Source organism: Panulirus ornatus, chromosome 25 (genome assembly GCF_036320965.1).
Source record: "Panulirus ornatus isolate Po-2019 chromosome 25, ASM3632096v1, whole genome shotgun sequence".
Lineage (NCBI taxonomy): Eukaryota > Metazoa > Arthropoda > Malacostraca > Decapoda > Palinuridae > Panulirus > Panulirus ornatus.
The window spans coordinates 13,285,329-13,299,351 of NC_092248.1; the positions used below are offsets into that span (position 1 = coordinate 13,285,329).

The 14,023-nt window shown below is 40.1% G+C and overlaps 1 protein-coding gene across 2 annotated transcripts in view; it reads left to right on the forward strand.

Annotated features, from left to right (window-relative positions):
- LOC139757280 (protein HID1) overlaps nucleotides 1-14,023 on the forward strand; it is a 115,713-nt gene that overhangs the window by 47,605 nt on the left and 54,085 nt on the right. For both annotated transcript variants that reach the window (XM_071677627.1, XM_071677628.1), the window contains exons 7-8: nucleotides 3,213-3,410; nucleotides 10,132-10,222. In XM_071677627.1, coding sequence (XP_071533728.1) covers nucleotides 3,213-3,410; nucleotides 10,132-10,222 — 289 coding nt within the window. The remainder of the gene's footprint in view (nucleotides 1-3,212; nucleotides 3,411-10,131; nucleotides 10,223-14,023) is intronic.

Here is a 14,023-nt window from a genome sequence, read left to right on the forward strand (position 1 = left end):
ATACGCCTTTTTTTCTCTTCACTGCATTCCTAATCTTGTGTGTCCATCTTGCATTTTCCCTTTCATTCTTATATCACACAGCTTCTATCCAACTACTAATTCCACAACCTTTAAAAGTCTTTCTCAAAACATTTTAAACCCCTCATTCACACGTGACTGCATTCCTACATTTATTGCTCTTTCATTTAAACTTTTTGTTAAACTTCTTCCATACTCCTTGCATTCTTTCTGATTCATCTTTTCAATTGCCATCAATTTTACCTCACCATACTCCCACTTTTCCCTGATTCTCACCTCCACAAGAACTGCAGAATGGTCAGTCTCCAAAATATCCTTTCACAACAAAAACATCCAGCACAACCTTTATCAGCCTTTCATCCACTGTCACACAGTCAGTCAAGCTCTTTTGTTCTTTTCCTCCATCATTTTTCATCTATGTACATCTATGGATCATCATTTGCTGCCAAACAAAGACATCCTGGAGATAACTTCCATTATCATTTACTCCAAGCATTCCCATTTACCAGCTATCTCACCGATTTCATCACATTCCCCCTTTGCATTCATATTACCCACTACAACCACCTTTTTCCCTTTCCCAAAACTATTTATACAGTCATTCAGGTTTCCCTAGAAATGTTTCATTTCATCTGTACCATTCAGATTTCCCTAGAAATGTTTCATTTCATCTGTACCTTGACAGTCTTCATATCCACTGGCGCATATACACATAACCATGCATACTTCACAGTTCCATTCTTTCATTTCACCCACACTATTTTTTTATCCTTTCCATCCATGCTCTACAACACCCTCCCATGCTCTCAGTGATAACACAATTGCACATATGTCTTTCCCTCTTCCCTGATAATTATCACTCACTCTTGTCCAAACCACTACTCTTTCCACACCCTCCCACAATGTGCATTCATCATTGCCATATTCACTACAAACAAGGATATGGGTTTCCCCAATCTCCAGCAAATCCAAACTATAACTTTCAGATTTCTCCACAAGCTCCTTCCTTTTACATGCACCTATCATCCCATTAAGATTCAGAGCCATCATCGTTAGTTACTTGTCCATTTTACTCCTCGGCTCAATTGGTGGACTCAAGAGGCACTTCTAGTCTTAAGTCCCTCACCATTGACAGGCCATCAGTGAAGGAAAACTCCAGTGTAGTGTTTCCTAGAGGCAGCAGTACTCTCTGATTGTTAGTCAGAAAAAAAATCAGCACATCTCAAGAGTTTGTCTGTTTTTTAAAACTATTACCCTGTTGGAGTTGGGCATTGCCTCCCCTTTCTGTTCCACCTCAATGGGTTTAATGACCAGGTCACCATGAGAAGGCAGGGTTAGACTTGAATACTCCAGAAAATTGGAGTATCCCCTTGAGGAAATGAAATCCAATTCTTCCTAATTATCGAGCCCCTACTGCAGTAGTTGCATCTCCCAACCTCACTGATTATGATACTGCCACTTTGCATGCACATATACAGGTATATAAGAATATACGGAGAGGATGAGCAAAGAAAGACTGTCCAGTTCTATTCTATCTACAGTAAAATGCTAACCTTTACATGAGTGTCATGATATATAAAACACCACCACATATTTTAGACTGCACCACATGCACACTTACTATCATATTCTTTCTTACCAGGAACATATGTCATGGTCTTGTCCACCTTCTGCCAATATCATTTGTAACTCCTCTGAGAATATATTATTTTCAAGCACCTTTTTATCGATGGACTTAACAATTATTCTCGCAATTTTTTGACGGATGAGATCATACAGTTTGACACTATGAAACATAACCATAATTTTGAAAGGTTTCTCATTTTACAAAGAGTATGTAGCAAGTAGTTGGGAAGCAGCCAACGACCAGGGAGGTACAATGCCAGTACTACCAGCCTGGGTATCAGGAGGGTTAGTGACAGCTGCAGAGTGAACCATCACTTCAGTGGTTGTCAGGTTGCACTCTTCTGACCCAAATAGCTGTCTTATGTTTCTGCCTCACCCACACAAGGACTACTGGCATTTTGTTCACAAACATACAATCTCTACTTGTCACACATAACGCTTGACAACACTTAACACACACCTCATTTTTCATAATTCTAGATTTTCCTGTGGTGAGCTGTATGTGTTAGCCCTGCCATTTGGCAAAATGGTGGGAGCAGTAGATAGAAGTAGCAGGTAGGAACATTTAGACTGGAACATTAGGTAGAAGTAGTGGGTTGGAACATTATGCAGGAGCATTAGGTAGAAGTAGTCAATAGTAACATTAGGTAGGAGCCTCTGCAAACACTGCACTAGACATGTTTTCTGCCAGTGGCCTGGTAAGGGTGATGTACTAGAGGGTATGAAGTGACACTGGAGTTCACTGGTTATAGAGACTCTATTGATGTGGCCACCCCCTTGAGGGAGTTCCAGAAAAGAGCAGGTTTCAGAGATATAGAGATATATTGATATTTTCTAATTTTATATTTGATTGCTTACTGATCATTGTTTTAATATGTCTGTTTATTGTTTATCATAAACTATATATCACTTACTTTAGGTGCATTCTGAACACAGAGTTAAGCACTTTTTGTGGGAAATGACACTGCAGAAGTGGGCTTTCCCACCTCAACCCCAGAGGCAGGCGAAGGTTTGGGATGCCTAAATTCCTTGAAATAGATTTGTCACTCTGTTGTAGCCACAGGAAATGACACTTTTTCATTTGAAAGGTATATTAAGATTAGTAAAATAAGGATAAGCATGCTTTTTGAATGTGTCTTATTCATCAGTAATTGTAGGGAAGACTCATTATGAAGCAAATAGACCAAATGAAAGTGTGCAAGAGAGCATGTTACATAATATAATTTTTAGTGATCTTGATTGGTTGTGATTAGTGTAGAAATTCTGCTTGGTTCCTCTTCCATTTAGTTAAACTGTATGCAAGAAGTCACCTGTAGCACTACTTTATCATTTTCAGCTGACAGGAAGGAGTGCAGTCTCACTGAGGAACTTATCTCTCCAAGGAAGTTTATTGTTTTCCTTTTTCTGTATGTTGTGAAGCCACAATGTTGCATGAGCCCCAAAATGGGGTCCTGGGGTTATGTAATAATGATAATGGTATTGGTGCATAATGTCTTAACCAAAAATATTGTCTGTCTTTCAGAATCTTCAGATATTACTCTTTTATTGACACCTAATTTCCTTTTCAGTCTGCTGTACCTGACAATCTTTTCATCAACTATCTGAGTCGCATTCATCGAGAAGAAGATTTCTCATTTGTACTTAGAGGATTTACTCGGCTGCTGAATAATCCACTCCAGCAAACCTACCTTCCTCATTCCACAAAAAAAGTTAATTTTCACCAAGAACTACTGGTTTTCTTCTGGAAATTCTGTGACTATAACAAGGTATGTTTACCAGTAAAGTTTCCACTTCTGAAGTGAATGTTAAGGTTTAACATGACTTTATAGAAACTGGCTTATGTTTCTCCTAGAAGTACAATGCTGCCATAGGTGAAGTGTTCTGTTTACCCATAAGTATAATTTCCAAGTTGAACCGTACAGGGAGGGAGGTCTACATTTGTAGGCCCTCATCTGTAAAACTTTACTGTCATGCATATCTTTTCATTTTCTGCATACTTCCTACATTTACACCCTTATCACTTACCTTATTTAAGTTATTCACACTGTTACTACAGAATTCCTTCACATATTTTTAGAATTTCTTTTAACAGAGTTTCTTCCCATAGCTTGTTGTTGATCTTTACCTGCTGATTTAAAAAACTTTGCTCTCAACATTCTCATTATAAGTGAGAAATAACAGGGTCTCAAGGTATATCAGGGTTATGTTTCCCAAATACCATACATTTTCCTGGGTTTGACTTTATCCCATGATTTAGTAATGCTTGGCATAGCATTCAGAATGTTACCTTTCTTCCTCCTCCTCTTGATTGAGGATTTTACTCCTCATCCGTACCTTTGAGAAGTTGCTAGAATGTTCTGTTTAGGTTATATGCCTTGCAGATGGCAGTTACCTGATCCATGAGCAGAAGCATGGAAGTGGTACTTTGATGCCTCAAGGAACCCTAACCTTTGGATTAATCTCGTCAGATGTTAAGGATGACCTGGTACATTATAAAGCTATAATATTGTAGCCAACGCTCGAGCCCTTTTCTTTTTATTAATGTGGGTATCTCTTGTCTTGGATATTGTTTCCCTTTTCTTTTTATTAATGTGGGTATCTCTTGTCTTGGATATTGTTTTCTGAACTCCCTTCAGCTACTTCAGTATCTGGCTATTTTATCCACTATTGTAAGTTGTTACATTAGGTAGTAGTTGGTAAGCATCCACCAAAGAGAAGTATATTACCAGTGCTACCTACCTGGATATTGGGAAGGATAGTGACAGCTGTGTAATGAGCCAGTACTTCAGTGGTTTTTCAAGTAGCACTGCTCTGACTCAGGTAGCTGTCTTTTTTCTGCCTTTTGCACATGTGTACTGGCATTCTGTCAACAGACATACAATATCTCCTGGTCACACATATCTCTTGACAACACATAACTCTCACATTCTTCATAACTAGATTTTCCAGTTGTGAGTGCTGTGTGCTAGCCCTGCCATTTAGCAAAATGGTAGGAGCATTAGATATAAGTATTAGGAAGGAACATTATGCTGGAGCATTAGGTAAAAATATTTGGTGGAAGTAGTTGGTATGAATATTTGGCAGGAGCATATGTAGAAGTAGTAGGTTGGAATATGAGGCTGGAATATTCTGTTTCTTTCTATCTTTATCTCTTATGTTTGTTCCCACCTGGAACTCCCTCAAGGAAGCAGCCATGGCAATAGTCTCCATAACCAGTGAACCCCAATGCTGCTTCTTACCATTTAGTGCCTCACCCTTAACAGGCCACTGGCACAGGGCAACTTTAGTGCAGTGTTTGCAGAGGCTTTTACCTAATGCTACTGACTGCTTCTATCTAATGCTCCTGGAGGAACACTGGGTAGAGACATTAGGTATAAGTAGTTGGTAGGAACATTAGGAAGGAGCCTTTGTTAACACTGCTATACTTGTTTTCTGCCAATGGCCTGTTAAGAGTGAGGCATTAAAGGATAAGCAACAGCACTGGAGTTTACTAGTAGTATATTTTGGTAATGCTGTATATGCATGTGCTGTTGTTTGAAATGTTTCCACTTCCATCTGAGATTTCCTTTTCGTGAGGAATATCCTGTGAATAGCACATTCAGATGCATCTAAGTGCATATTTTTTCAAAAGCAAGTATAGGTATTACCAGACTGCCTAATTGTAGTTATAATATGAATGAAAAGACACCTTTATTTAGGTTATATTATCAAATTACAATCCTGTTAGAGAACTTGTCAATACATAGGAATCCATTTTTTCCCTGTTAGTGATTGTAGCACAACCTTGAAGCTGCAGGAACCCTCGAAGAAGGTATCCTTGGGGTTTTATGATAATAATAAACAACAGTGAGTGAGTATGTTAGTAGTTTTGATGCACGAGACCAGATTATAGTGATGGGTGATTTGAATGCAAAGGTAAGTGTGGTAGTTGAGGGAATAATTGGTGTACATGGGGTATTCAGCGTTGTAAATGGAAATGGTGAAGAGCTTGTAGATTTGTGCGATGAAAAGGACTGGTGATTGGGAATACCTGGTTTAAAAAGAGAGATATACATAAGTATATGTATGTAAGTAGGAGAGATGGTCAGAGAGTGTTATTGGATTACATGTTAATTGATAGGCGCGGGAAAGAGAGACTTTTGGATGTTAATGTGCTAAGAGGTGCAACTGGAGGGATGTCTGATCATTATCTTATGGAGGCGAAGGTGAAGATTTGTAGAGGTTTTCAGAAAAGAAGAATGTTGGAGTGAAGAGAGTGGTGAGAGTAAGTGAGCTTGGGAAGGAGACTTGTGTGAGGAAGTACCAGGAGAGACAGTACAGATTGGAAAAAGGTGAGAACAAAGGACGTAAGGGGAGGGGGGGGATGAATGGGATGTATTTAGGGAAACAGTGATGGCTTGTGCAAAAGATGCTTGTGGCATGAGAAGCGTGGGAGGTGGGCAGATTAGAAAGGGTAGTGAGTGGTGGGATGAAGAAGTAAGATTATTAGTGAAAGAGAAGAGAGAGGCGTTTAGACGATTTTTGCAAGGAAATAATGCAGATGACTGGGAGATGAATAAAAGAAAGAGGCAGGAGGTCAAGAAAAAGGTGCAAGAGGTGAAAAAGAGGGCAAATGAGAGTTGGGGTGAGAGTATCATTGAATTCTAGGGAGAATAAAAAGATGTTTTGGAAAGAGGTAAATAAAGTGCGTAAGACAAGGGAACAAATGGGAACATCAGTGAAGGGGGCTAATGGGGAGGTTATAACAAGTAGTGGTGATGTGAGAAGGAGATGGAGTGAGTATTTTGAAGGTTTGTTGAATGTGTTTAATGATAGAGTGGCAGATATAGGGTGTTTTGGTCGAGGTGGTGTGCAAAGTGAGAGGGTTAGGGAGAATGATTTGGTAAACAGAGAAGAGGTAGTAAAAGCTTTGCGGAAGATGAAAGCCAGCAAGGCAGCGGGTTTGGATGGTGCCGTGGAATTCTTTAAAAAAGGGGTGACTGTGTTGTTGACTGGTTGGTAAGGTTATTTAATGTATGTATGTATGTATGTGTGGAAGTTGAGAACATTATCTCGGAAAGCAAAAATGGGTATGTTTGAAGGAATAGTGGTTCCAACAATGTTGTATGGTTGCGAGGCGTGGGCTATGGGTAGAGTTGTGCGCAGGAGGATGGATGTGCTGGAAATGAGATGTTTGAGGACAATGTGTGGTGTGAGGTGGTTTGATCGAGTAAGTAACGTAAGGGTAAGAGAGATGTGTGGAAATAAAAAGAGCGTGGTTGAGAGAGCAGAAGAGGGTGTTTTGAAATGGTTCGGGCACATGGAGAGAATGAGTGAGGAAAGATTGACCAAGAGAATATGTGTTGGAGGTGGAGGGAACGAGGAGAAGAGGGAGACCAAATTGGAGGTGGAAAGATGGAGTGAAAAAGATTTTGTGTGATCGGGGCCTGAACATGCAGGAGGGTGAAAGGAGGGCAAGGAATAGAGTGAATTGGAGCGATGTGGTATACCGGGGTTGACGTGCTGTCAGTGGATTGAATCAAGGCATGTGAAGCGTCTGGGGTAAGTCATGGAAAGCTGTGTAGGTATGTATATTTGCGTGTGTGGACGTATGTATATACATGTGTATGGGGGTGGGTTGGGCCATTTCTTTCGTCTGTTTCCTTGCGCTACCTCGCAAACGCGGGAGACAGCGACAAAGCAAAAAAAAAAAAAAAAAAAAAATGACTCATGGTGAGGTGCCTGAGGATTGGCGGAATGCTTGCATAGTGCCATTGTACAAAGGCAAAGGGGATACAAGTGAGTGCTCAAATTACAGAGGTATAAGTTTTTGAGCATTCCTGGGAAATTATAAGGGAGGGTATTGATTGAGAGGGTGAAGGCATGTACAGAGCATCAGATTGGGGAAGAGCAGTGTGATTTCAGAAGCGGTAGAGGATGTGTGGATCAGGTGTTTGCTTTGAAAAATGTATGTGAAAAATTCTTAGAAAAGCAAATGGATTTGTATGTAGCATTTATGGATCTGGAGAAGGCATATGATAGAGTTGATAGAGATGCTCTGTGGAAGGTATTAAGAATATATGGTGTGGGAGGTAAGTTGTTAGAAGCAGTGAAAAGTTTTTATCAAGGATGTAAGGCATGTGTACGTGTAGGAAGAGAGGAAAGTGATTGGTTCTCAGTGAATGTTGGTTTGCGGCAGGGGTGTGTGATGTCTTTATGGTTGTTTAATTTGTTCATGGATGGGGTTGTTAGGGAGGTGAATGCAAGAGTTTTGGAAAGAGGGGCAAGTATGCAGTCTGTTGTGGATGAGAAAGCTTGGGAAGTGAGTCAGTTGTTGTTTGCTGATGATACAGCGCTGGTGGCTGATTCATGTGAGAAACTGCAGAAGCTGGTGACTGAGTTTGGTAAAGTGTGTGAAAGAAGAAAGCTGAGAGTAAATGTGAATAAGAGCAAGGTTATTAGGTACAGTAGGGTTGAGTGGCAAGTTAATTGGGAGGTAAGTTTGAATGGAGAAAAACTGGAGGAAGTGAAGTGTTTTAGATATCTGGGATATGATTTGGCAGCGGATGGAACCATGGAAGCGGAAGTGAATCATAGGGTGGGGGAGGGGGCGAAAGTTCTGGGAGCGTTGAAAAATGTGTGGAAGTCGAGAACGTTATCTCAGAAAGCAAAAATGGGTATGTTTGAAGGAATAGTAGTTCTAACAATGTTATATGGTTGCGAGGCATGGGCTATAGATAGTGTTGTGCAGAGGAGGGTGGATGTGCTGGAAATGAGATGTTTGAGGACAGTATGTGGTGTGAGGTGGTTTGATCGAGTAAGTAATGAAAGGGTAAGAGAGATGTGTGGTAATAAAAAGAGTGTGGTTGAGAGAGCAGAAGAGGGTGTTTTGAAATGGTTTGGCACATGGAGGGAATGAGTGAGGAAAGATTGACAAAGAGGATATCTGTGTCAGAGGTAGAGGGAACGAGGAGAAGTGGGAGACCAAGTTGGAGGTGGAAAGATGGAGTGAAAAAGATTTTGAGTGATCGGGGCCTGAACATACAGGAGGGTGAAAGGCATGCAAGGAATAGAGTGAATTGGAACGATGTGGTATACCGGGGTTGATGTGATGTCAATGGATTGAACCAGGACATGTGAAGTATCTTTGGTAAAACATGGAAAGTTTTGTGGGGCCTGGATGTGGAAAGGGAGCTGTGGTTTCGGTGCATTATACATGACAGCTAGAGACTGAGTGTGAACAAATGTGGCCCATGTCGTGTTTTTCTAGCGCTACCTTGCGCAGATGCAGGGGGAGGGGGCTGTCATTTCATGTGTGGCGTGGTGACGACGGGAATGAATAAGGGCAGACAGTATGAATTATGTACATGTGTGTATATGTATATGTCTGGGTGTGTATATATGTATATGTATATGTATATGTTGAGATGTACAGGTATGTATATGTGCGTGTGTGGACATGTATGTATATACACGTGTATGTGGGTGGGTTGAGCCATTTTTTCGTCTGTTTCCTTGAGCTACCTCACTAACGCGGGAGACAGTGACAAAGTATAATAAATGAATAAATAAATGAACAACAAATATAACAACACTTCAAACCAGAGAAAACAAATCACGCAGAGCACTCACAGGATGCATTGCAACCACAAACATTCAACACCTGCATTATGAAACAAAAATATATACAATACAATCCTACCCCAAAATGGTTGGCATTCATTTCTTTGCAATAGCCCCAAACCTGTCCCATCCAAACCTTTTTTCTTAAACAATCATGAGCTTCAAAGTAGATTAAAACTTACCCTGTTCCTTACCAGTAACTTATATTGATAGGCTTTCCCAGCAAACATGACTTTCACAAAACAAACACTCACCAAAATGACCTGAGAACCACTAAACAACTGTCTTCCCAACTTAGTCTTATAAACCACTCCACCAGACTTGATATGATTGAGGACATGGTTAATGCACACAGCATACATAAATTGAATAAGTTGTATGAAAATAGAGAATGTTCAAGAGATGGTGCCAAGTTAGTATAAAACTACCTTCCTATACAGAGAAAATAGGTATTTTTAGCAATTTGGAGGTGCACTCCCCAAGCACATGAATTGCCCTCTCATGTATGATCTAGACACCACTTATCTCTCCAACACTACAAATACCAATTTAGCATACCATATCATGCCCAAGATGTAACTTCCCTGCTGAAGATACAGTACACTTACTCTTCAGTTATTCCCACAAACACACATAACTACCTCACTTGCTGACTTTGGTTCAGCCAATGGAAGTGGCCATTTTCTGAGTGTTTCAGGAGCCCCACAGAAGGCCTTCATTCCTGGGGTAGGAAGGTAAAGATGAAGGTGATGAATGCTTATGAATTTTCCTGAATCATTTACAAAAGATTTAGTGTTAGTGTTTTTGCTCAAGTTAAAAGTTGTTATTATTAGAACTGCTGCATTAACATGGTTTTTGTCTGAGAGGACTGACTTTTTCTTTCAGAAATTCTTATTCTACGTTCTGAAGAGCAGTGATGTGCTGGATATACTAGTTCCCATACTGTACCATCTTAATGATGCTCGTGCAGACCAATGTAAGTTTGCTTCACATGTTTCTTCGTCAATTGTGAATCATTATTTATTTAAGTACTTTTGAACTGAGTATCTCTCAGACCCCTTTAATCTAGAAATTGGATTTACACTGAAAATTTGGAGTCCCATTAAGATGATTAAAGATCCATCACCATACCTTGAAAATTAAGTAATGCTGTGCATTTTACATAAGACTGTGTTAACTTTTGTTCATAACGAAATGCATTTGAAATGAAGATGTAATAAATATATCCTTTCTTGTAGCAACTTCCCTCCCACCTTACCCATACTCTTGACCACTGTGATCATTCTCCTATATTCTGAGTTTGTTTTTCACCTCTAGTCCATCCTGCTGTAAATACATGATCTCTCCCCCAGTTGGTTCATCTGATTGCACTCTCATAACTGTATCTATTCTAACTGCGCCTCCCCCTTCAGCAGCCCCTTCTAAGCATAAATACTGGCACCTGAATAAAGCTGACTGGAATGACTTACATAACTTCTTTAATGACTTTCCTTGGGTAAATTACTGTTCTTTATGTGTTGAAACCACTGTCTCCACCAAACGCAAAGCAGAGGTTATTCTTGTGGGAATGGAAGCATTTATCCCCTCTTCCTCCAAGACAACTCCTTCATCCAGTCTATGGCTCAACCATTCCTATTCTGAAGCCATTCAGGCAAGGGATCAGGTATACTGGGCTTGGAAAAACTCTCCTTCCTCTGGCTTCCGTTTAGCTTTTATCACTGCCTGTAATCGCTGTAAGCACATTATCCATGAGGCAAAAGATTCCTTTATTCAAAGGAAGTGCAGTAACCTCTCCTCATCATCCACTGATAGGTCTTTCTGGTCTCTAGCTAAGGGCATCCCTAACAACTTCTGTCGCTTTACCTTTCCTTCACTTTTCCATTCTGACAGTACAATAGCTGTCTCTCCCATAGACAAAGTAACTCTGGTCCCATTTCTCCTCTAACTCCACCTTGGATGACTCTAACATTCCTTCACCCCCTGATGCTCCTCTTACTCATCCTATACTTCTTCCCTTAATCTCTTTCTGGACTGTCTGAAAAGCGCTTCTTTATCTGAACACAAGCAAGGCTTATGGTCCTTACGGCATCCATCCCCATGTACTGAAAGAGTGTCTGTGAACTTTCACCTGTGCTTACTCATCTGTTCCATTTCTGTTTAAAAACCAAAACTTTTCCTTCACCTTGGGAGCATGCATTGGTACATCCCATCCCTAAGAAGGGTGACTATTCTAACCCCTCTAAATGTCATCCTGTTGCATTGACATCTACCATCTCTAGAGTCTTTGAATCCCTCCTCAACTCCCATATCCTTAAACACCTCAAAAATCATGGTCTTCTCTCTCATCACCAGTATGGCTTCCATGAGGTGAGACCCACTGATGTTATTCTTTCCTATCTTATTAATGTCTGGTCATCATCTCTGAAAGATTTTGGAGAGTCATGTGTAGTTGCCCTTAACATATCTAAGGATTTTGACAGCGTGTGGCGTCATGGTCTCATCTCTAAGCTCCGTTCTGTTAGCTTCCCTCCCTCACTTTGCTCCTTTATATGTAGCTTCCTCTCTGGTCAGTCTGTGTGGTTGTTGATGGATCAGCTAACCCCCTTTTTCTCCATCAACAGTGGTGTCCCTCAAGGTTCTGACCTGTCTCTTACACTTTTTCTTCTTTTTTCAGTCATATCCTCACCTGCATTCATCCACATCCTTCAATTTTGCTCCGTCTTTTCTCACCCAATTTACATCTCATCTCGACACAGCTCCCTCAGCAAACTCAGAATTGGACAGGACATCTCATTGGGATACATAAAAAAAAATTTCAGTTTAATGCCTCCAAGACCCAGTTTCTACCCATCTCTTCATCAAAAACTCCTCACAACTCTTGTCTCTCCTTTGATGGTTCTGTAATTCCACCTCTTGACTCAATGATCATACTTGGTATGTTTGTAAAATCCACCCTTTTTTGGCAACCCCACATTATGGGAATACCTAAGTCTGTCTCTAAGAAAGTGGATGTCGTATTTAGATGTCAAAACTTCCTATCTTTTGAACAGTAGCTCTGTTTATACAAGGGATTGATTTATCTTTGTATGGAGCATTTCTCTCACCTTTGGGGTGGTTGTAGCTCTGCATTCTTTCTGGACAGAGTCGAGTCAAAAGTGGTCCAACTTACAAACTGTCCCAGGCTAACTTCCACACTTGAGCTCCCCTTGCCCTTCATTGCAGTTAATTCACTTCCCCTCTTCTGTAAGTATTACTTTGGTTTTTGCTCCCGAGAGTTGGCTGCTTGTGTGCCCACACCACTAGGTAGACCATGCAATACTCGGCATGCTGCTGTGTCACATGATTATTGTGTGGTCTTTGGCAACTCAAGGGTGGGTCGTTTTGATACATGCTTATTCCCTACATGTCAAAGCTTTGGAACTCTCTACCTTCTCATGTCTTTCCCAATAACTATGACCTGGCACATTTCAAAAGACAGGGTTTTCACTTACTCTAAAACTCATAAATACTTTCCCTTGTCTTTTCTTTTTCTGTTTCATAATTCTCTCTATATTTTAATCAAGGCCCAGCCTTGATATGGACTTTTGTCTGTGAGTGGAGCCTTCAAAGACAACAACAAAATTAATTGAAAATTTGAGTTTTCCAGTGAAAAATGGTGAAAATTTAGCAGTATGTGAAAGTAAGTGTTGCTTTATATTTTTCATTTGTGGTCTTGCTCATCCTTAAAAGCATACCCATGGGAAAAATTTACATCTTAACCTGTGCCATAGTCAACCTGCTGCACTGCTGCCAATCTGATATATATTCTAAAACTCTGTACTAGTCCAAACTTTGTTATATTTTGGGTTCTTTTATCTTTTACTGTTTCTCCCCATTCTTATCTGTATCTGTCAGAAATAATCTCCATTTTTTTTTTATGAACCAGCCTAACGAAGGCCTTATGGGCCCTCTAGGTGCAACCATAGTGCCTGCAGCACTACCTTGCCTCTCATAGCTCACTTTTTGCATCACTCTGTTATATGAAGGAAACCATTAAGAAATGTCAGGGAATGGGACTGCTATGTGTAACTAGAAAATATAAGAACTCTTTATAGCCCTATTTTTTCTTTACCAACTATAGGAACTGTTAGTATCCTTGTTTTCTCTTTGCCACTACTTTTTTCACACACCACCACTGATCAGCATCCATATTCGTACAGATTACCATTTGTAATGAACTGTGAACTGTTGTGTAGTAATCTTCTTAAACCAATATGGAGACAGGTAGCATAAATTCCATGAAATATGAATTTGTTTTAATTGAAAGAATCATCATCTCTTTTTCAGTAACTAACTACGTACTGCTTAAAAGTCATAAGCTCCATTAACTTGAATCACACGATTCCAGCCTTTTATTGGCTTAAGCAACTGCCATATTAGCTCGGCTATCAGTTAAGTAGTCTCCCAGATGGTAGCACATTCAATGACAGGCATCATACCCCATGTTCTGGGTACCTTCTTCAGGAAAATTGATTTCCTGAGTTCCTCCACTTCACCATTAACAGCTCTTTGCCATGGGGTTAGTCTTGTGTTAAGGTTTTCTTTAACCCATTTTCTTCATTTAGGTATGCTCTCAGTAGTTGTGAGACACATGACAGGATGGAAATGAAGGTTTTGAAGGATGAAATCCTTTTCTCTCCAAACTGGTGTCTTGCAAGCAATTTTTTCTATTATTTTTCACTTTGCCTGGCCATTTCCTTTTCTTTTTTTCAAAAAGGTATCTCTTACCTTCTGTGAC